Source organism: Podarcis bocagei, assembly GCF_964188305.1.
Source record: "Podarcis bocagei genome assembly, chromosome: 1".
In the NCBI taxonomy this organism is placed as follows: Eukaryota; Metazoa; Chordata; class Lepidosauria; order Squamata; family Lacertidae; genus Podarcis; species Podarcis bocagei.
In genome coordinates, this window is record NC_138125.1 from 24,740,287 (window position 1) to 24,763,471 (window position 23,185).

At 40.2% G+C, this 23,185-nt stretch overlaps 1 protein-coding gene across 2 annotated transcripts in view; it reads left to right on the forward strand.

Annotated features, from left to right (window-relative positions):
• Positions 1 to 122: 122 nt before the first annotated feature.
• The window catches only part of EFCAB11 (EF-hand calcium binding domain 11), a 62,639-nt gene continuing 39,576 nt past the window's right edge, over positions 123 to 23,185 (forward strand). For both annotated transcript variants that reach the window (XM_081174637.1, XM_081174636.1), the window contains exons 1-5: positions 123 to 281; positions 6,020 to 6,115; positions 10,634 to 10,679; positions 17,350 to 17,451; positions 18,100 to 18,190. In XM_081174637.1, the coding sequence (XP_081030763.1) occupies positions 210 to 281; positions 6,020 to 6,115; positions 10,634 to 10,679; positions 17,350 to 17,451; positions 18,100 to 18,190 (407 nt within the window). In that variant the 5' untranslated portion in view covers positions 123 to 209. The remainder of the gene's footprint in view (positions 282 to 6,019; positions 6,116 to 10,633; positions 10,680 to 17,349; positions 17,452 to 18,099; positions 18,191 to 23,185) is intronic.

Below are 23,185 nucleotides of genomic sequence, written 5' to 3' on the forward strand. Positions count from 1 at the left end.
GGAGAGTAACCGCCCGCCTCGAAACCATATGACAGACGCCTCACCCAATCAGACGATTCCTTCGGCCCAGGAGGGAGAGAGAGTGGGTGGGGACAATAGCAGCTTTCCCGCCTCGCGCTTCCAGCCAATGAGGGGCAGCGTTGGGGTTGCTAAGGAAAGCGGTTGGGTTGCCATGGGAAGCTTGGCGGCGGTTTGAGGCGGCGTCTGCGATGTGCGCTTGGCGTGAAGAGGCAGAGAGCGGGTTAAGTGGCGAAGAGAGTCGCAGGAAGCGGTGGGTTAAAGTAGGTAACGAGGTGTGGGGGGTGTGTGTGTGTTGGGTGTTCTTTAGTTGCACTTGTGTCCCACTTTTCCTCCGCTCTCTTTCGTCCTTACAACAGCCCTGTGAGGTGGGCCAGGGAGTGACTGGCCCGAGACCATCCCAGGCAGCTTAGTGGTGATTTGGACCTGGGTCTCCCCAATACGTACTCCTAAACATTTCATCATAGATGCTGGAAATCCTCCGTATTTGGATGTCTAGTCTTTGCTTGAAGGTCAGTAGCGACCCCCCCCAACACAAAACCCCCCAATATTTGCAACGACGACAACAAAACAGTTTATTTATACCCTGCCCCTCTGGCTGGGTTTCCCCAGGCACTCTGGGCGGCTCCCAACAGAGTATTAAAAACACAATCAAACATCAAACCTTAAAAACGTCCCTAAACAGGGCTGCATTTAAGATCATCTAATGTTCAATCAAAATACACCCTCTTCCATCGTAAACACATTAGGTATAGCCCTCCCATCTAAGGCAGAAAAGATACAGTGGTGCCTCGCAAGACGAAATTAATTTGTTCCGTGAATTTTTTCGTCTTGCAAAGCACGGTTTCCCATAGGAATGCATTGAAAATCAATTAATGCGTTCCTATGGTCAAAAAAAGTCCAAACAAAGCCAAATTTGGTACAACAAGAGTTTATTAAGTGCTCTTTAAAGTCACACATACTGTAACGAGCATTTCAAAATTCAAACCCAGATTTTTTAAAAAACAACAGCAGAGTTGGCCAATGGTCACAGAAAATCATAAAAATGCAGGGGGGAAAACCACAAGCTTCCAGATTCTTGCAAACCCCTCCCCAACTGTTCCCCCAGCCACCCAGCACACAGAAATTCAAATCCAGAATTTTTTTAAAAAAACAGCAGAGAGGCCCAATGGTCACAGAAAATCATAAAAATGCAGGGGGAAAAAACAAGCTTCCAGATTCTTGCAAACCCCTCCCCAACTGTTCCCCCAGCCACCCAGCACACAGAAATTCAAATCCAGAATTTTTTTAAAAAAACAGCAGAGTGGCCCAATAGTCACAGAAAATCATAAAAATGCAGAAAAAACCACAAGCTTCCAGATTCTTGCAACCCCCCCAACTGTTCCCCCAGCCACCCAGCACACAGAAATTCAAATCCAGAATTTTTTTTAAAAAAACAGCAGAGTGGCCCAATGGTCACAGAAAATCATAAAAATGCAGAAAAAAACACACAAGCTTCCAGATTCTTGCAAATCCCTCCCCAACACCAAGTCCTTGAATTCCAAACACCCCAACCCAAAATCCAAAACCCCCCAAAAAAGTTTTAAAAGCTTAACTTACCAAATGGCTGCAAAAGAAGTTTTGGAAAAGCTTCAAAAATCACCAAAGTCTTTAAAAACCTCAAAAAAGGCTACTATGTACACTGCGTTCTATGAGTTGCTCCTCGAAGTCAAGTCGCAACTGTATTAATGGTGTTAAGAAAAAGGAAACAAACTTGCAAGATGTTTTCGTCTTGCGAAGCAAGCCCATAGGGAAATTTGTCTTGCAAAGCAGCTCAAAAAACGGAAAACCCTTTCGTCTAGCGAGTTTTCCGTCTTGCGAGGCATTCGTCTTGCGGGGCACCACTGTAAAGGCTTTGCCCTCTTCTAAAGCGTCAGCCCTTCATTAGAAGATATTTGAGGAGTGCTATAATCCCACCTCAAACGGACGTGGGTGGCGCTGTGGTCTAAACCACTGAGCCTAGGGCTTGCTGAGCATGTCAAAGTGCAAGTAGATAAATAGGTACTGCTCTGGTGGGAAGGTAAACGGTGTTTCCAAACATCAGCTCCCTCGGCCAGTAAAGCGAGATGAGCGCTGCAACCCCAGAGTCGTTCGCGACTGGACTTAACTGTCAGGGGTCCTTTACCTTTACCTTTTTATAATCCCACCTCAGTCTTTTTCCTTTTTCAGGGTATGCTTGTTCAACGTTTCCTCATAAGGACTTCGTTTCCTATACTTCTGTCCCCTTCTAGTTGGTCCACATCCTTCTTAAAGTGAGAAGTCCCAGAACTGGACACATTACTCCAGATGAATCTAATGAGGAATTGTTACTTCTCATGACTTGGAAACTATCAAGAGGCTTGGGTGCTTGTAGGCTGCACTCTGGGCTAGACCAAAGACGAAACAAGGCTTCATTCCACCCAGGTCAAAGACTCAGTTTGGCACACACAGAAACCCCACACATTGGGAACCTCAGTTGTGTCCCTCTGGAGGCTTCACCTGGCTAGTCCCTCCATAGCTAGCCAAATAATTAGACACTAGCCAAATTATCTGCAGTGTGTTGGTGAAAGGTAACTGCATTTCCAAAAGTATTAATTCCACAGTTCACATCACACGAACAATTGCCCTGATATATCAGAATTAATTGTAAATACTTAAGGTAAACATGCACATGTTTGCAGACCTAAATATCTTGAAAGAGAAGCCCTGTTCTATTCAAAGGGAGTACAAGTGGTTGTCCTACAATTACAGACCTTCCCTTCAATTGATTTATTCACCTGTTTAATGTGTGCTTCACCTAAGGATAGAGACAGACCTGGATAACAGCTGTGTTTTGTATTTTGTACTTCCAGAGACTTGGAATCAGCCATATTCCTCCTTACCTGTTGTCCGCTGTAGCACTTATTTAAATATCTACTCCCCCACCAATACTCCATCTTTGTACTCTTACCAGATGCAAAATCATGAGATCACCACCAGCCAGTTCCACCCCACCCCATCCCCTCACACTTTGTTTACCATCTGTAGCCTGATGAAGAATTATTGAAGTTTGCACACTATTGTTTTAAGTCTTGGGTTTGTGGGTGCAAGTTGCCCATAATTCTTAGAATTATTAAAAGTTAGAACGAATCAAGGTTTGATTAAACTGTGCTGGAAAACCCTGGATTTAGCTTATGCTAACAAGCCAGGCTGTGTGAGTGAGAAAGTTGATTAGAGTGTACTGCTGATAATGCCAAGGCTGTAGATTTGGTCCCTGTTAGGGACAGCTGCATATTCCTGCGTTGCAGAGGATTGGACAAGATGATCCTCAGGGTCCCTTCCAACTCTGTGATTCTATAATCAGTATGGTGATGGCCTTTTAATGGCAAACTCCCGTAGGGAATTTCACAAAACAAAAAAGAATAAGCAGAGCCCCTTGGAGGATTAGTAGAGCATTGGATCCTGTATATTGAAAGCCACTGGTGCCCCACCAGCAGAACAACAATTTGGGGGCTTTTTGTTTGTTAGCACACAGAACTACTGGTAATACCTTACTGCTCACCTGGACACAGCTGCTACCTATAATAGAGATCTATGGCTGCCACCATCAACATTGGGATTAAGAATAGAATTGCATTCCTATTATGATTTTTTTTGACCTGTGGAGTAATCCTATGCACGTTTACTCAGAGATAGCACTTACTGTGTTCAGTTGGGCTTTACTCCTAATAAGTATGCTTAGGATTACAGAATTGAACACACATTATAATACTCTGGGAAGAGATATTTGTCCCACCACCTTAAAAAAAATGCGGTGCCGAGAAATATGGCAGTTTTTCTGAGCAGTTTATCCTTTGTTTAACTATTACTACAGTTAGAAAGTTTATTTTTTGTTTTGCACATTCACCTCATACCAGTGCTAGAATTTCTGTGAACATTTAGAACTAGTTGTCTTTCTGCTGTGTGGGTGTCCAGAATGTGAGAATTGCTTCTTGCTCACCTGCTGTTTGAGAGTTTCTCATCTCTGCTGTATTAAAAGATTGTATCTAGGTGTTAAAATTTCGAAAGCTATTAGTTGCTCCTTTGTGTGTTTATCCAAAAAGTCTAAAGTAGTCCTGGTGTGTTTTCAGGACCTGATAATTTGCTCATGCATTTCATTAACAGTTTTCTCCACCAAGTGCTTCTATTGATAATCAGTAGGCAATCTGCCATTTTTCATTTCTGTTTGGGTTACTTCATAAGCATGTTCCTGCATGAGGCTGTAACAAATAATAAAGTCAACAAGCAGAGATTTCTATTCACTGGTCCAAGTGTTTAATGAGAAATCTGGTTAGTTGATTCATTCTTAGTCTCTCAGCATTTTATCTTTCACAAGCATTCAGAGTACATTAGACTATTTCTCAACTGCTGGTATCTCTGCAGTCTTGCTGTTATCTAACTCAAGATTGCTTTTGACAGCATTTTCGTTACTCTTTGATGGACATTTTAGTGGTTGTTAAAAAGTAAAGTCAGCAGTTGTTGTGACGGGGGGGGGGGACTGAGATGCTGTAAAACTGGATCTTTGTTGTAGGTTCCCCACCACCACCCTTTGGCAATCTTTTCTAGATCCTAAATTCATTATATTTAACTATCGGGAGCCTGTAAGGTGTTTGGCAAAAATAGTAAGAAGGTGCCACTGCTGAGCAACAGGGGGGCGGGGGGCAACAAAACCTATTTGTTGACTTGGGCCTTTTTTGATGTTTAGGACAGCTAACCTGTTCAGCTGCTTATTTTGTTGTTTTTACCTGATGAATTTTTATAACGTGTTTTGTTATTTTCTGATTTTTATTTAATTTTATTTCAACTCGTTAACCACTTAGAGAGTTTTTTTTTCCTCTCTAAAAAGTGAAGCAGTTTATCTTAGAATCATTGAATTGGAAGAGACTCTGAGGATCATCTAGTCTAACTTCCTTCATTGCAGGGTATATGCAGCTGTCCCACATGGAGATCAAACCTGCAACCTTGGTGTTATCAGCACTACACTATAATCCAGTGTTTCCCAACCGGTGTTCCGCGGCACACTAGTGTGCCGTGAGACACCGGCTGGTGTGCCGTGGGAGGGAGGCGGGCGAGAGGCGGCGGCGAGAGGCGGCGGCGGCGAGGATCCGCGTCGAGCCGGGGCGGCTCCGCGGTGGTCGTGCCGAGCGGCGGGGCAGCACGCGCAAAAGGGAGGAGCGCGAGACAGCGGAGGAGGAGGAGGCCGGCATGTCCGGGCAGCAGCAGCAACAGCAGCAGCAGCAACTCCCGGCGACGGCTCCTCCTCCGCCCGCTATCGCAGCCGCCGCCGCCTCAGCTGCCGCCGCCGCCTCAGCTGCCCTCGCTCTGCTGCCTCCTCCCACCCCGGCAAGGGGGAGGGAAAAAACGTTCACTTTTGTGCGTCCCTCCCGGCGTGACGCTGCGCGCTGACGTCACGGGGCGGGGCTTTAATGGTGGTGTGCCGCGAGATTTTTTTCCAGTAAGCAGGTGTGCCGTTGCCCAAAAACGTTTGGGAAACACTGCTATAATCAACTGAGCTACCCAGTATATAAATTATCTAAATAATATCAGTGATTTTAAGGGCAAAATATAATAATCTCTGGGTCCCTAGAACAGTGTTGTACCTTGATCCCCTTTTACTGTTTTATTGTGGTGGCATGAGAAGCTTGGGCTTTTTTTTAAAAAAAAATTGAAGAGATATATATAAATGTTTTTAATAAAAACATCACATCTAGAAATAATAAAAGCTTTCAAATCCACATTTAAAATAAAATACCCAATTTTTGCTGGCATGAGTCATTAAAATGAATGATTCTAAATCAAACTTTAAGGATCACAGACTTTTAAAACACACCAAACTAGAGCTGGGCAGCGAATTCTAATCCAAGATTAGACAGAAATGTGATCAAACTTGATTACTCTCCCCCCCCAAAAAAAATACTTCAAGAAATTCTTGTTTTAAAATCATTAATTACCTTGTTGTCTTTAGGCATTTGAGGCATGTGATGAAGACCACAAAGGATATTTAAACAGAGAGGACTACAAGGTGGCTGTAGTGATGCTGTTTGGCTATAAGCCCTCAAAGGTAAAGTTTATTTTCTTCCACCCTGTCTTGAGGATTGGCATATTCATTAAGTACCCTAAAATAAAATAATATATATAACATAAAATAATCAGATAAATATTCTGTAGTTTACGTTTCTTGAATTACGAAAAGTCTTCAAAGTACTGGGGTGTTTTTTCTCTCTCAAATTGCAGGAAATGGCAGTGAATGTTGGCCTTACCTCCAGTGTGAGTTCTTGTATTTAAGTACCTGTAATTGACACAAATGTCTCTTATTTTAAGGTGTAATGTTTTATTATGTTTTTATATGTTGGAAGCCACCCAGTGTGGCTGGGGCAACCTAGTCAGATGGGTGGGGTACAAATAATAACATTATTATGATATTATTATTAAAGGAGAGTCCCTTAAAGCACAGCACCCCAGCCCAATAGAAGTCAGTGGGTGCATCCTACAGAATCATCATAGATATCACTTGTTTCTAGCTTCATAAAGTATCCCTGAGATTTTGCAAGTGTAATGTCCATCACAGCACGGGTGGCACTGTGGGTTAAACCACAGAGCCTAGGACTTGCCGATCAGAAGGTTGGCGGTTTGAATCCCCGCGACGGGGTGAGCTCCCGTTGCCCGGTCCCTGCTCCTGCCAACCTAAGCAGTTCGAAAGCACGTCAAAGTGCAAGTAGATAAATAGGTACCGCTCCGGCGGGAAGGTAAACAGCGTTTCCGTGCGCTGCTCTGGTTCGCCAGAAGCGGCTTAGTCATGCTGGCCACATGACCCGGAAGCTGTACGCCGGCTCCCTTGGCCAATAAAGCGAGATGATCACTGCAACCCCAGAGTCGGTCACGGCTGGACCTAATGGTGAGGGGTCCCTTTACCTTTACCTATGATGGACAGAGCAGATCAGCAACAAAATGCTGCAGCGTGGAGTGCTACTGTTCACAATTCCAGTCTGCTATACTGTTTTATTCTGGTCCAAACCTTCAGTTTAAAATTAAACTTCCTGGATTTTTTTTTTACAAAACACATAGTTGTATGGATTCCTTATAACCGAAACTGAGCCACCCAGTGTAGGGATGCTAACTTGGCTGTTTCTCTATTTGAGCTAAAATAAAAGCTAACCTTGGTTATTCCAGTTTCTGAGATGGGGCAGGTCTGCCTCAGCTATTTTGCCAATAGAAGCTGCTTTTCTTTGTTCTTCGGAAATCAGTGTTGCATGGTGTAATTCACTCATATATCTTTATCTACTGTTTCTACATCAAAGCAGATATTTCTCAATAGAATGTGTAGCCAGCTTGACCTTCTAAACTTCAAAGTTGCTTAAACAAACAAATGTTGCCCCACATCCCAGTCAATTATGCAAAATAGCTAAATAGAATCCTACCATATCTCAAAAACATATGCACAAGAAGATTGGGAATTAAAATTAGAAACTGCTATTGAAAGGTTAAATAAGTAAATGAAAATAAGAATTTCAGATGAACATTGCATTCACAACCAGTATGTTGCGCAAGTGACAACAGGAGCTAAGTCAAGGCACGCTTGTTTTTAAAAGTTAGATCTTCCTAACTACTGTGTCAGTTGAGACATAATGACAAACCACAGCTTGGTGCTAAGTGAACAAGCCTTATGCTTACACCTTCCCTCCTTCTCCCCTTGTTCTACTCTGATTTCCCCTCCAACATCTGGATTAGCAGCAAACAAGGATTGCAAGCCTAGTTCAGATGCTGTTCATGATCTTAGACTCTGTAAGCCGTGGTTTGTCCAGTTAGGGTGTAATGCTAAAATATGGCTTGCCACTAAACCAGGGAAATTCAGCCTGTTTCTTCAGTCCCGAGGACAATTAACAGCACAATGCTGTACAAGTCTGCTCAGAAGTAAGTCTCATTAAGTTGAAAAGGAATACATAGGGTTTCAGCCTTAACTGAGAAATAAGTGCTGTTGAACTCATTGGGGTTTACATCTGAGTAGACATGCTTAGGATGGCATTGCTTATTGATTTCTAGCCTTGAAAAGATTTGCCTAATGAAGTTTTAACAGATTTTTGTTTCATATTACCATGTATAAAGATGTGAATCAAAGTAATACCTTTTGTGACCATGAGATGTCGCTGTTAATGCTTTCCATAGTGATTTGGAAAGTAGGTGATCTATGATATTTTTCAGTGACTTTATTAGAAATTCTGAGGCTGCACTTACCTGTTCTCTAATCTGTGAGAAAGCTTTACTGAGCACAGTTGGATTTGCTTCTGAGTAAATATGTTTAGGATTGTACTTTACGTCTGTAGTCTACAGTCCATTTGCTCCATATTTGTTCTGCTAATTCTAATAGAGTAAATGGCTTCTAGATTACAGTCCAGCTACTGGTTCAAAATAAGACCATTAATGAAATTATATTTTACTTTCACATAGTCATATTGCTTTCTTTCTATGGAGAAAGATGCTAGACATGTTGCCATCATTAAAGCCTGTAATAAATAGCCTGATTTGTATGGAAAGCAAATAATTGTAGGAGAAACTTATCTTAAATTTTTAGATACATTTTGGCATTTGTTTCCCTTTCAAAAGTATAATGTTATAGACTTGTTCAGTTCAAAATTATATAGAAGTTATTTCTTTTGTAAATGAAGACCCAGCTGTACATCAATTTCTCTCAGAGCATCCATATTTTTGGAATGACCTAATTGCAATGCAGGTCAACAATGAATGATGTGGAATTTATTTGATAATTGATACGCTATGCAACCCTAGCTTCCCTTTTCATTTACTTCTATCGTTCTCTTCATTCTTAACCTGGTTAAACTATAAGGTTTATCATTCAAAACTTAAAGAGTGGCATCCAATGATGTCTGCCTACTTGCACAATTGAAATCCACTTGCACAGCAAAATTTCCCATTTGTTTTCTCCCCCCCCCCCAACCCTGCCCCCAGCTCTGCAGGTCCCAATTCTAAAAATTTTTTTTTATTTGTTCTGGCGTGGTCATAGCTTGACCTTTCTGCAAGCTAAAATTCACATATCCACAAAAGAAATTCTGTTGTTTTATTGAGTTGTGCATCTGTTGTGAGCAATCAATGCAGTTGGCATACACATTTGGAGTGGCATTGTATTTAGCATGGACCAGTGAGGGAAGGGGAGCATTAGACTCAGACAATGTGGGCCTCTAAAGCCAATTCCACTCACCTTCTCCCATGGTTCTTTAAGCTGTACAGTGGTACCTCGGGTTACATACGCTTCAGGTTACATACACTTCAGGTTACAGACTCCGCTAACCCAGAACTAGTGCTTCAGGTTAAGAACTTTGCTTCAGGATAAGAACAGAAATCATGCTCCGGCGGCGCGGCAGCAGCAGGAGGTCCCCATTAGCTAAAGTGGTGCTTCAGGTTAAGAACAGTTTCAGGTTAAGAACAGACCTCCGGAACGAATTAAGTATTTAACCCGAGGTACCACTGTAATTGGGCAATCCCCTCACAGCTGAAAGGATTGACTGCTGGGACCCGTCATTAATATGCTGTCATGAATCTCATGGAGACGTCGTGGACAGTGTGGTCAGATGAGGAGGCGGAATGGAAGGAGCTTGGAGAGTTGGAAGCGGCTGACCCAGAGGAAGGCCCTAGTGAGATGGGGAATGAGAATTTGGGACACCAAAAGGAGTTATATCCAGAAGAAGGTCCCAGTTGAGCAAGAAGTCTGGGTTCTAGGGACAGGTCTATTAGTCTGTTAGGAATGGCCCATCTCTTTGATAGTGGACACCTCAAGTGCTATGTTACGAGCTACCAAGATAGCTCCAGTGCCCTCCCTTGTCAGCGAAGAGCCCTCTCCTTCAACGGAGTCCTCTAAGAATAAGTCCAATGGCAAGTTGTCTTCACTAATTCATTCTCCAAGGATGTGGAAGTGGTAGTGTAAGCAAACCATGACTGTCTAGCCCAGGCATAGGCAAACTCGGTCCTCCAGATGTTTTTGGGACTACAACTCCCATCATCCCTAGCTAACAGGACCAGTGGTCAGGGATGATGGGAGTTGTAGTCCCAAAACATCTGAAGGGCCGAGTTTGCCTATGCCTGGTCTAGCCTCTGTGGTGGAGTGCCCATTTGTTTGTGCATTCCAGAGACTTGGGACACAACCTGCACAAATAGTCCTGCCCACCCTGCTCTTGAGAAGGAGAGCAGAGGGGCATGCCAACTGTTGAATCAATATATTAGCTAAGCTTATCCACATCTAGTTACCTGCCACCTTGTAACTTGTAACCCCATGTTGGAACACTTTTCTGATTTCACAATTAAAGCATTCATTGAAAACCCCATGTTCCTCTCCAGCATGTGCACTGCCCATTTAGTTTAGCGTCTCAACTTAATGGGAGTTCAGAGAAATGGGTCATGCCTTTCATTTTCTGACATCTGAAGTAAATAGCTGAAATGAAAGTAATTGTGGGTAAGACTGTGATAGTGGTTTTGCAGAACTGGGTAATGTACAGGTAGCAAATGAAACAATGAATTGAAAGAAATGTACCGAGTCATTTCTTGATGGTGTCATTTTTGTCTATTCTAGGTGGAAGTGGATTCAGTCATGGCTTCTGTGAAGCAAAATCAATCTGGTATGTACAAGCATCATATTTTGATATTCACTCTCTTTTTAACTAGCGATCAGAGCTCAAACATGACAGAGTTAGAAAATAAGTATGGAATAGCTTTAATTACTAAACTTGTGAGAAATAATATATTGAAAAATATGCATTCAGGCTCACTTTTGGTGTACAATATTGAGCTAAATACTACAGATTGAATGCTGCCCAGCTCAATGGAACTGGAGAAGTGATCTTCTCTACAGCACTCCCCACCCCCCACCCCTTATTGTGGTGTAGAGGTGAAAGTAAGGAGCTCCAGTTTCAAGTCTCAAGGGAATGGGAAACTGGATCATAGTCACACTTACATTTCATAGTACGTATTATTTATTTAAGAAATTTCTATCCTATTTAAGCAAAACCTCTCAGAGCTGCTAACATAATAAAGATGAAAACAACAATAAATTCTTGAAACAATAGTGACAGAAAGACAGCTAAGTCTGATTAAAACAGAATATAAAAACTCACTATCTAGAAAGAGGGAAGGGAAGGTGGGATCTAGGCTGATATCAAGGAAAATAGAGAGGAAATAGAGAGGAAAGGGACAGGGCAAAATGTCCCAGGTTCAGTCTTCGGGTAGGACTGGTAAAGACCCCTGTCTGAAACCCTGAAGATTTGCTGCCGATCAATTTAATCCTTTTTTATAATTAATTTTTATTCAATTTCCAATATACATTCCATCCATGTTTAACATCCATTTCTAACATATACATCTTTTAGACTTCCCTCAGCCTATCTGACAATTTTCCATATTATCACAATTACTCACATTTCTTAAATTTATATTGCGCTTTAACAATCTTAATCTTATCATATCTTTTAAGCAACATTTCTATCAATCATTTTCACAGAGCTTCTTGAAAGCCAACAAGCGCCAATTGCTCCTCACATACATTTTTGATATACTCTGTAAATTTATTCCAGTCCTTGGTGAATCTCTGATCGCGTTGGTTCCGAATTTCCCCGGTTAATTTGTCCATTTCTGCATATTCCATCAGTTTCATTCTTCATTCTTCCCTCGTCGGCATTTCTTCCTGTTTCCATTTCTGGGCCATCAAAATTCTAGCTGCTGTCACTGCATACCTAAATAACTTCACATCCTTCTTTTTAATTTCATTCCCCTAATATTCCTAATAAAAATTCTTCTGGCTTCTTAACAAAAGTATATTTCAACATTTTCTTCATCTCATTATAAATTATTTCCCAGAAACCTTTCACTTTCTTACACTCCCACCACATGTGATAAAATGTTCCTTCTTTTTCCTGACATTTCCAACATTTATTACTGACTTTATACATCTTACCAAGTTTCATTGGTGTTACATACCATCTATATATCATTTTCATAACATTTTCTTTTATTGTAGTGCTTGCAGTGAATTTCATTCCTTCTTTCCACAATTTTATCCACTCATCAAATTGTATATTATAACCAAAATATTTGGCCCACTGAATCATAACTGATTTTACTTCTTCATCCTTTGTATGCCACTCAAGTAATAATTTATACATTTTTGATAAAATTTTAACATCACTATTCAAAATTTCTTGATGAAACCTAGATTTCTTTTCCTGAAAACCTCTTTCTGACATCTCTTTTATAAACATTGCATTCAACTGCAAATAGTGCAACCAATCATTCACATTTTCTTTAACTTCTTCATATGGTTTCAATTTCCATTTATTACCTTCTTTGATTATCAAATTCTCATATGTAATCCATCTCCCTGTCATATTGATCTTTTTCACACTCATTATCTCCAATGGTGATAGCCAATATGGAGTTTTAAACTCTAATAAATTTTTATACCTATTCCAGACTTCAATCAACAATCCTCTAAAGATGTGGTTTTCAAAACCTTTATGCACTTTATTCTTTTCACACCATAAATACGTGTGCCAACCGAATCTATTATCATAACCTTCTAAATCCAACAATTCTGTGTTTTCTAACTTTATCCATTCTTTCACCCAGCAAAGACATGAAGCTTCATAATATAACTTTAAATCTGGCAGGGCAAAGCCTCCTCTATCTTTTGCATCTGTTAATATCTTAAATTTTATCCTTGGCTTCTTGCCCTGCCAGATATATCTTGACGTTATTCTTTGCCATTCTTTGAATATTGTCACACCTTTAATTATTGGAATTGTTTGAAACAGAAACAACATTTTCGGTAGCACGCTCATCTTTATCGTTGCAATTCTTCCCCATAATGATAGTTTCATTCTTCCCCACACCTCTAGGTCACGTTTAATTTTATTCCATATTGGTACATAGTTGTTTTGAAACAGGTCAATACTCCTGGGAGTTAACATAATCCCTAAATACTTAACTTTCTTAACCACATTCATCTCTGTTTGTTGCTGTATTCTTTCTATTGTCTCTTGATCCATATTCTTAGCAATTATTTTAGTTTTTTTCCTATTTAACTTAAAGCCGGACACCGGACCAAAATGTTCTATCTCTTCTAACACCTCTTTAACACTCTGCATAGGATCTTCTATAGTTATAACCAAGTCATCGGCAAAGGCTTTGACCTTGTATTCATTACAACCAACTGTCACACCTTTTATTTTTTCATTATTTCTTAGGAAGACTTCTAGGGCTGAAATGAATAATAACGGAGATAAAGGACACCCTTGTCTTGTACCCTTAGTTATAGCAATGTTCTCTGTTATAACGTTGTTAACAATTAATTTTGCTCTCTGCTCCGAATATATTGCCTTTATACCACTCAGGAAAGATTGACCCATATCCATTTATTCCAAATTCTTTAACATAAATTCCCAAGAAATATTATCAAAGGCCTTCTCGGCGTCCACAAATATCAACATTGCTTGTTTATCCTTCCTGTTTGACAGATACTCTATTATGTTAATTATATTTCTTATGTTATCTTTCATCTGCCTACCAGGAAGGAAACCTGTTTGATCCTTATGAATCATTTCTTTTAATACCTTTTTCATCCTATTTGCTAAAATATTTGCAAACATTTTATAGTCATTATTCAATAATGAAATTGGCTTGTAATTTTTAACCTGTGTTAAATCAGAGTCTTGTTTGGGAATAAACGTTATATATGCCTCTTGGGAATAAACGCCGATCAATTTAATCCTGAGCTAGATGGACCAATGACCTGACTAGGTATAAGGCACTTTCACATGCTCCAGAAAGGTTTCGCTTACTCAGACAAAGAAAAGGCAAGAATGATAAAAGAATGTATATTAGACTTTGTACTTATCACAGCAGAAATAGTGTTTAAAAGTGCCTTTTACGAGAGGGGTTATAAAGAAGATTTATTAAAGAAGATTTAATTCATTTCCCCTCCACTTGCCTTGGAGCAAGGTTGGTTTTTTAAAAATAAAACAAAAGCAGTCCTTCAGCTTACAGAAATATATGTTTATATTGGTAAGGGACCTGGGGGTAGAACCTAGCTACTTTAATCTGACATTCTTCCTTCACTGCCATGATGTACCTGAGTGGCATTCCTCACTGCAGCTTCCATTTCACACCTTCCGTTTCTGCTTGGAAGTCAGTCATCTTATTCCTAACAACATCTTTGATGAAAGATGAGAAACTGAATCTGAACTTGAATGGAAACTTCAGTTCAAATGAACACACATTGGTGTAAGATACTTTTACTAAACCGAACAAAATCTTTCATGAAAAATGAATGAAAACCATATGCTTCTTAAGGTTCCTCTGCGACTCGGCATTTTTGAGACGAGAAGTCATGTGTGATCTCACCTCCAGACCTAAGTGTTTGTTGGAAGATTTTGCAAGGGGGCTTGTTGCTTGCAAGACAGAATGCCTTGCATTGATCATAGTGACAGCCTAGCTCAGGATTATCTTATGATGTGCCAGTGCAGTTTCTCTTCAATAGGCATGGATAATCCTGTGTTCTGATTTCTGTGAGCCTTCTAGATGTATTGTGAAATTACACACACATTATTTTGAATTGTCCTGCGTTTCCTATATCCCCAAATCAGTTTTGAATGCCCCTGTGTAGATGTGACTTCAGAATTACATGAATCCTTTAAGCTGCTAAACTGATGATGTAAGAAGAGCCCTAACTGGAGCAGACCATGGACCAATCTAGTCCAGCTCCCTGTTTACCACTCAAGCCAACCAAACACCTATGGGAAACTCGCAGGCAAGAGATGAACACAGTAGCCTAACAGTGTGTGTGTGTTCGTATGCACAGACATTTATAAACAGCCAGATGAACAAGGGAAGACACAACATAAGAAACCTAGAATGAAAGGAAATAGAGTAGAATTTCACACTTCTCATCTGCTAAGTGTGTAACCAGCACAGAAGGCCTATGTGCATAGCATTTTAAGCCCTATATTACATTCATAAGACTAAAATGCAAGCTGGTGGCCTGGAGAATTTAACTTTATCTAATGCTCCAATGAATACATATTGGGAGATGAGTGTCTGTTAAGCATGGGTCACTTCATAATGTAAGCCAGTGTGCATTAATGAAATTGGATATTCAGGCAGGCAAATGCAGTATGTTTAGACATTCCCTGCTATTAAAAATTTGCACATCATAAACAGAACCTGATAGTTGAAGACAGTGTGGTCTTAAAATCCTTGAAATAGATAGCATCCCAAACCCTCTGAAACAGATTTTGGAGGGTGCATGGAAGTCTGCAGGGGTGAGGAGAGGAAAGGATAAGTCCCATTTGTGCAAGTGAATTGCACAAGAAGAATGCCACAATTGAATATTACCCATAATGTTTCCATAACTGAATTGGGAAAACAACATTCAGATAAGCAGTTCATAGGCTAGCAGATAAGGGTGGTGTTCCTACCTGTGTAAATGATATGATGTGGGAATGAATCCTGTAGTTCTTACATTAAATATTGAGATTCTTTTTTCTTGAGCTGTAGATGTTGGATTGGCGGATGGTGCTGTGGTCTAAACCACTGAGCCTCTTGGGCTTCCCGATCAGAAGGTCAGCAGTTTGAAAGCCCCGCAATGGGGTGAGCTCCTGTTGCTCTGTCCCAGCTCCTGCCAACCTAGCAGTTCGAAAGCACACCAGTACAAGTAGATAAATAGGCACCGCTTCAATGGGAAGGTAAATGGCATTTCCATGTGCTCTGGTTTCCGTCATGGTGTTCCGTAAGCGTCAGAAGTGGTTAAGTCATGCTGGCTATGGACAAACACCAGCTCCCTCGGCCTGAAAAGCGAGATGAGCGCCGCAACCCCAGTCGCCTTTGACTGGACTTAACCATCCAGGGGTTCCTTTACCTTTTACCTTACACAAGTGCTCCATATTATCTGAACAAATCATGACGGGAGTGAGGAGCAATAAGGTTTGGGCTTGTATGCTCCCTTTTTTAACTCCAGCATGGCTGCAAGGATGAGTTCAGAAGCCTTCACTTTTAAAAATAAATGTCTGAACCCAACAAACCTATTCATTTTATATACAGTTTATTTGAAATAAGTTGACTTCAAATCATGAGTTATAAAACTAGTTTCGTTTAACAAACTATAGTTAACTAACTGCCCTGTGTTCCTCATAGGAAAGGTGGTATGTAAATTTAATAAATATAAATATAAATATAAATATAAATATAAATATATATTAACCACAGTTGAGGGGTTGGACATAATACTAAATTGTGTTTAATAAAAAATGGAAGCAAAAAATGTTGAATCTCACAGAGGGAGATGTGCATGAGTCCAAGGCTCGCTGCAACTTATCTCTCTCACAGTGACCCATGATTTATTGTGACATTTGAACTGGCCCCATTATCTATCTATGCTCATTAACTGTGTTCTTGATTTTGATAAGACCACAGCTGTACCTGTTCTCCCTGTCTAGAGGAAAAAACACGGCATAGGAGTTGAAAAGAAAATACACAATCAGATTATTCTGTTGACTTAAAAAAATTACGAAAGAAAATAGAGAATTCTGACTTTGCATTTTAAATTGTATCATTGGCAGAATAACTTCAAATCAATTCCAAGTTGTTTAGTTCAGTGCCCGGTTTTACACATCAACAGAGCAGAACACAGAATCAGTTGTAATGGAGTATCACAGGAGGTACTAAAAAAAATAAGATCCTTTTTATTTATGTCACACATAGTTCAGTATTGCAGCTTAAAATCATAACTACTGTATACTAACAGCCACCTGTTATAGCCCACTGGTTTCTCTCTTTCTGCTTATACCCAACTGGTTTCCCACCAGGGGATTTGATTCTTATAAGCAGTAGCACTATAACCCTGTTTTAGGCTGCAATCCTATAGCTACATATATGCATGTAAGTCCCATTGAAATCAACAGAATATACTGTGTAAATATGTTTAAGCCTCATTTGTGCAGTAGAAGAGAACTGCAGTAGTATAAAAACCCTATTTCAAGAATTGTTCTTTTACTTAACATATTAAGATGGCAGTCCTCCCACTTACTGGAGAGTTTGCCACATGGTACTTACTTTTGAGTAGACATGTATAGGATTGCAGGGTAAGACTGCAATCCTGTGCACACTGACTGGGGAGTAAATAGTGACACCTCCTTCTGAATAAGCATTCACTCCAAAAGTGCTATGCTGCTTGTGTTGCAAATAATTTTTGGAGGAATAATGATAAGCATTTGACATATGCCAAATTTCTTATTTTTCTAGGTGTATCGCTTGAAGAATTTCTAAATCTTATGAGTACAAAGAAGGCTGCACATTTTTACCAAAGCGAAGTAAGGCAGCTATTCACTGCTTTTGACAGGCAATGTAAGTTTTGCTTTCATTCCGCAAGTCTTATTGTTTTCCATTACTGTTATCCTCACAACAAGCCCGCGAAGCAAGTACAGTCATACCTTGGAAGCTGAGCAGAATCTGTTCTGGAAGTCCATTCGACTTCTAAAATGTTCGGAAACCAATGTGCGGCTTCTGATTGGCTGCAGGAAGCTTCTGCAGCCAATTGGAAGCCACGGAAGCCCTGTCGGACGTTCGGCTTTCAGAAAATCCAGGTACAACTGTATGGCAGATACTGGCAGGCCCAACATCATCCAAGAGCTTCATAACCAAGAGGTGGTTTGAGTAAGGTTATCCTCAATCTTTGTCTGATCCTTTAAAGTGCAATACCACACTAGCTATTTATGAACAAGAAGAGGTCAAGAAAATACAGGTTCTTGTATTTCCTGGTATTATTTAGTTATTAAACCCAAACACAATAACCGGGTCTGGAACTAAATCCCATCTAAATTTATGTGCACTTGAGACGTCACGTCCTTTAAAAAAATAATAAGAGGGATTCACACTCTTAGGGAGTCCTTGATTCCAGGCTTTAAATGTGTCTTAATCCTGATTTATAGATTCACCACTCTTCTAAATATTTAAATGTCTTTCCTCGTATACTTTCTCTCCCTCTTTATCAAGGTAGAGGATATTTGTCTTTAGAAGATTTCAGAAAAGCTTTCAGTGTTGTGGCCCCAAAGCTGCCAGAGAGGACTGTAGTTGAAGCTTTCAGGTAAGATGAACAGAATAATTTGGTTGTGTTTCTAAACTGCAGACATGGCTCAGTCCAAACCACTGCAGGACTTGTGTCTACAAGCAAAAGGATCTACTTAGGGGAAAGCAGAGCCATGTTTCCTCTTCTCTCCACACAGCACAGTCACACAGAATGGGAGACCTGCACACATCTCCTATAGCCCTGTCCTCTGTCAAAGAGCTCAGGGCAGCTAGTAATATTTGAAAACAATAAAACCAAGGAGAAAAATTACCATGTAAAGCAAATGCCGTTAATAGTAAAACAACCTCGGCAACAAATAGTAAAATCAGCAGAATCAGATTGCATAAAATGCCAAAGAGAATTACAAGGTCAGCAAGGCTGAGCAGCTACTTAGCTGAGAATGGATACGGAGTTCCAAAGACAAGGCACCACGACTGAGAAAGCCCTACTCCGCTTCAGACGGTACAGGCATTCTGAGCACAGTGCATCTTAATGGTCAGCCAGGATCATATGGTAGCAGGAGAACTCTCTCCATTAGCAGCTATTCTACCTGGCTGCATCTAAGGGACAAGTGACATTTATTTATAAAAAATATTTTTTCGACTGCCCTTCAGACAAAATCTTAGGATAGTGTACAAAAATATTTACAAATGAGATAAAATGCCATTAAAAACAATACAGTCTGATCATTAAAATGCCTGGTTTATCTTAAATGCTGAAACCACTGAATAGGTCTGTTGATACAGAAAAGTCTCCAAAGATACCTGAACATTAGGAATGACAAAGCCTGCTGAATCTCTCCTGGAAGAGCATTCCACAGTCTTGGCATTCAGTATATGCACCTTGAGTTCATTGGCAGAAAAGCAACATAGTGTGATTTAAACGAACAAATATCATGCACCCCAGAGCACCTTGCCTTCTATTCACACTGCATTGCTATCAGTGGGAGTTGCATTGGAATACACATCTCATGCAGTACTTGTGACACATGTTATTATTACTTGTTGAGAGCTCTGAATCCTAACCACTAGACCACCAGGGATGTGACTGTTATTACTACTTGTTAATACCTTTTCTAAAAATTGCAACCACTGTTTGATGAGAATGAATATATATTTAGGAGTTTGTATAGTATTTAAAATTGCAAGCATTGATTCGAGGGTTTAAAAGGAAATTAGTCATTTTTAGGGCACATACAGTAGTATACTATATGGTGCTGCTATCCTTTACCATATATTATACAGTGGTACCTCGCAAGACGAAAAATGCGCAAGACGAAAGAGTTTTCCGTTTTTTGAGTCGTTTTGCAAGACGAATTTCCCTATGGGCTTGCTTCGCAAGACGAAATGTCTTGCGAGTTCTTGTGAGTTTGTTTCCTTTTTCTTAAAGCCGCTAAGCCGTTAATAGCCGCTAAGCTGCCAAAAGCCGCTAAGCCGCTAATAGCCGTGCTTCGCAAGACGAAAAAACCGCAAGACGAAGAGACTCGCAGAACGGATTAATTTCGTCTTGCGAGGCACCACTGTATGGGCTACTTTTACATTTGCAAAAATTGTAAGTTTTTTTCGCTTAGAGATTATGTTAAATGTGTGTTGTCCCTTCTGTTCTCTGGATAAAAGATGTCCAAGTAATTCCATAATCCAGAAGATTTATATAAAATGAAGTAATCTTATATATTTTACATCAAACTACTCATGGTGGGACAAATGGGCATTAAAACATCAATGCAGTTAATTATAAGCAACTAGAAAGTGGCACACATTTGGGGCAAACTTTGTATATATGCTTAAAGGGTGTAAATTGGCAGTGATTGCCCAGGAAAGAGATACAGTGGTAACTCAGGTTAAGTACTTAATTCATTCCAGAGGTCCGTACTTAACCTGAAACTGTTCTTAACCTGAAGCACCACTTTAGCTAATGGGGGCCTCCTGCTGCTGCCGGGCCGCCAGAGCACGATTTCTGTTCTCATCCTGAAGCAAAGTTCTTAACCCAAGGTAATATTTCTGGGTTAGCGGAGTCTGTAACCTGAAGTGCATATAACCCGAGGTACCACTGTATTGGGGTCATAGTGATATAGCTCAATGAAAATGTCCCAGTGGCATTGCTTGGATAACACAGTAAACCAGATTGTGTCTTAGCAGCGCTACGTGAGCATGTGGGTTCTCAGAGAGGAGCTTCCAGCTCCTTTGCTCCTCTGTGGTCCTAAAGGAAGCCAAGGTTTGTCTCTGATTGTCCAAACCCAGACTCATGGTGCAGCTCTCTCCAGATTGCCGTAACCGATCAACAGTGCCAGATGCAGTTGGTTGGTGGCTCCGCAAAAAGCACTCCCAAATTACCCAGCATTTCAGATTAAAAAAGGATCAACCTGGAAGCCAACTAGATGAGGTGAGAACCTAAGAAGTGCCTCAAAATGGCATCCATGTGAGATGGGGGCAGGGATTAGGACATAGTGCAATGCATACAATTTATTTTATTTTAACTGTCATCCATATGACAGATAAGGTAGTAAAATACATGTAGGTGATATAAGCCTGAGTTCATCATTTGAGGAACTTGTGGTTAAAGCACCCCTTTTTAAAAGTAAGGTTTTATATGGCAGATTTTAGAATAGATTAAATAAAAATCATACAAAATAATCCAGCAATGTGCATCTCATGAGTCAAGTGACTTGAGAAGGGAGAAGATAAACTGTGCTTGGCTAAATGTTGCTGCTTTCTATTCCTGCTAAGCATTTCCAGTTGTTGCAAAGTTTTGACATGCAGGAAAAACTCTCAAGGGTATCATTAGTTAGAAAATATTCCCTACTAAAGTGCAGAGCACAGGCCATTAAGAGATAGTATATTACATGCCGAGCACTTAAGAATATACAACGCACTTATACAAACAAATCCAATAGTTGCCTGCTGGGGTCAAGACACAGGTGGTTGTATGAGCCAGTGAGAGTGTTTATGTATGTGCTCATGCGATTTACACACACACATGCATATATAAAATGAAAATAGTATTTTTATGGAACTGTACGCATTAATTTATATGTTCCTTGAAATAGCAGTGTTTATGTAGACATATTGTTTTAAATGTCTGTTTTGCTTTTGGGAGTGCAGTCCCATTATGTGTTTTACAAGCTGGTCTCTGACCATAATAATAAATTATTATTATTATTATTATTATTATTATTATTATTATTATTATTTAGACATCTTTTCTTCCCATTGATTAAAGTCTTCTAATTTGTTATAAACAGAATATTCTGAAGAGGACACATGCCATCAAAGTTTTACCAGCTTATACACTAAATCTTTATAATGCGGAGCACCAAAATAAACATGCATTAATAGATCAGTTGAACCATTTGGTGGTGCTAAATAGCCTTTTCTAGGCAAGTAATAAAAGACAAACTATAATACATGCATTTGATATTGTTTAATGGAAATCAGAATTGTCTTCCATCTTGCACAGTATGGTTTTTCAATGTAACTTTTCAAGATGTTCATATTAACCAATGTTGTTGAAATCTGTGTAATATATTCAATTTATTATGGTCAACATACTAGAAATAATAAAAATAAAACTGTATAGTGCATCATTATTTTAAGTACAGAGTAATATATAAAACAAGATATAAAAAATGACTTTGGCTCAGGGATGCTTATATAGAAGATAACATATGAGTTAAGTAGCTCTCCCTCCCCAGTGATCATTCCGACTTGAGATAGGTAAAATCTGTTATACACATGTAACCGTTTGTCTTAGGTGACTTTGAGGTTACTGTTAAGCTCATTATTTGATCTAGTGTCTAGACTGTAGAAAATACATTATTATTATAGCAGTGAATACATATCAGTTCCTTTTATGCTGTCTGTTATCTTAAGTCTGAAACGCACATCAGGCACTTCATGTGGGCTAAATCTGCAAAAGTGTTACGTTGAACTGATATTAATTTCCCTCCCTCTTGTTCCTGAATTCCAACAGTCAGCCAAGCCTAGCAAACAGCAGGCATACTAGGGCTGGAGCTAGACACATCAAAGAAACAATTCAGTTAAACGCGTTGTAAACTTCATATAGGGAAATCCTGTTGGCGAAAAATGGGACTCCACAGCGCCATCTGGTGTCACAGTGTTATAATGTCTATAAAGCAGTTTATCTTTACGCTGCATAGTATTGGAGCTATACAAGTACTGACAGTGCTACTCTTGTCCTGCCTGGAGCCTCTTTGCCTAGGGTAGGTGCATGGCTACCTTGTCAATATTAAGTGTTCCTGGTGTTTTGCTGGCTACTTCAGCTTTCTGGGGTGGTGGACAGAAAGGGAAGGGAAAGCAATTTGTTGGTTGCTAATGTATAGACTAACTTGATGTCTTACTAGCATGGAACAAGTGGCAGTTTTTGTTTGGTAGCATAGACTTCAACACTTTCCTTTTGTTAGCTCAGGTTTAAATTGATGTAGCAGGTCAGAAAAAATGATATGGCAATAAATCACTGTATTTCAGCAAAATGTATTGTGTTTATGCTATAATTCAAAATGGGCATCTCCTCTACAAGTTGTCATTCAGAGACCAGTTAACAGAAAGGCTTGCATATTTTGTTGTGAAGTGCTCGTTTTGTTGTGAACCCATAAAAATAATAATGGAAAGGATGAGAAGCACAGGCCAAAAAGGGAGGAAAGTTTCACACCTTCTATTACCTTATCAACCTGGGAAAGGAGTCCATCTAGGACAGTGGTGGCGAACCTATGGCATGTGTGCCAGAGGCAGCACTCTCTGTGGGCACGTGCGCAGCTGCCAAAGCACGGCTGTTGCTGGGTTTTGGCAAAGTGGGCGGCTGCACCCCCCCATGCTGTTGCGTGTGGGAAACGCTCCATAGAGTGTGTGCCTCCTGCAGCAGCATCAAGGGGAGTTGTATGCCTGCCAACCAGCTAGCATGGAAGGGGGGGAGGGGAGCGGGAAAACAACAGGTGTTTGGGTGAAAGAGAGAGAGAGCATGCACAGGAAGGGACACGTGTGCAACTTGCTCACCACA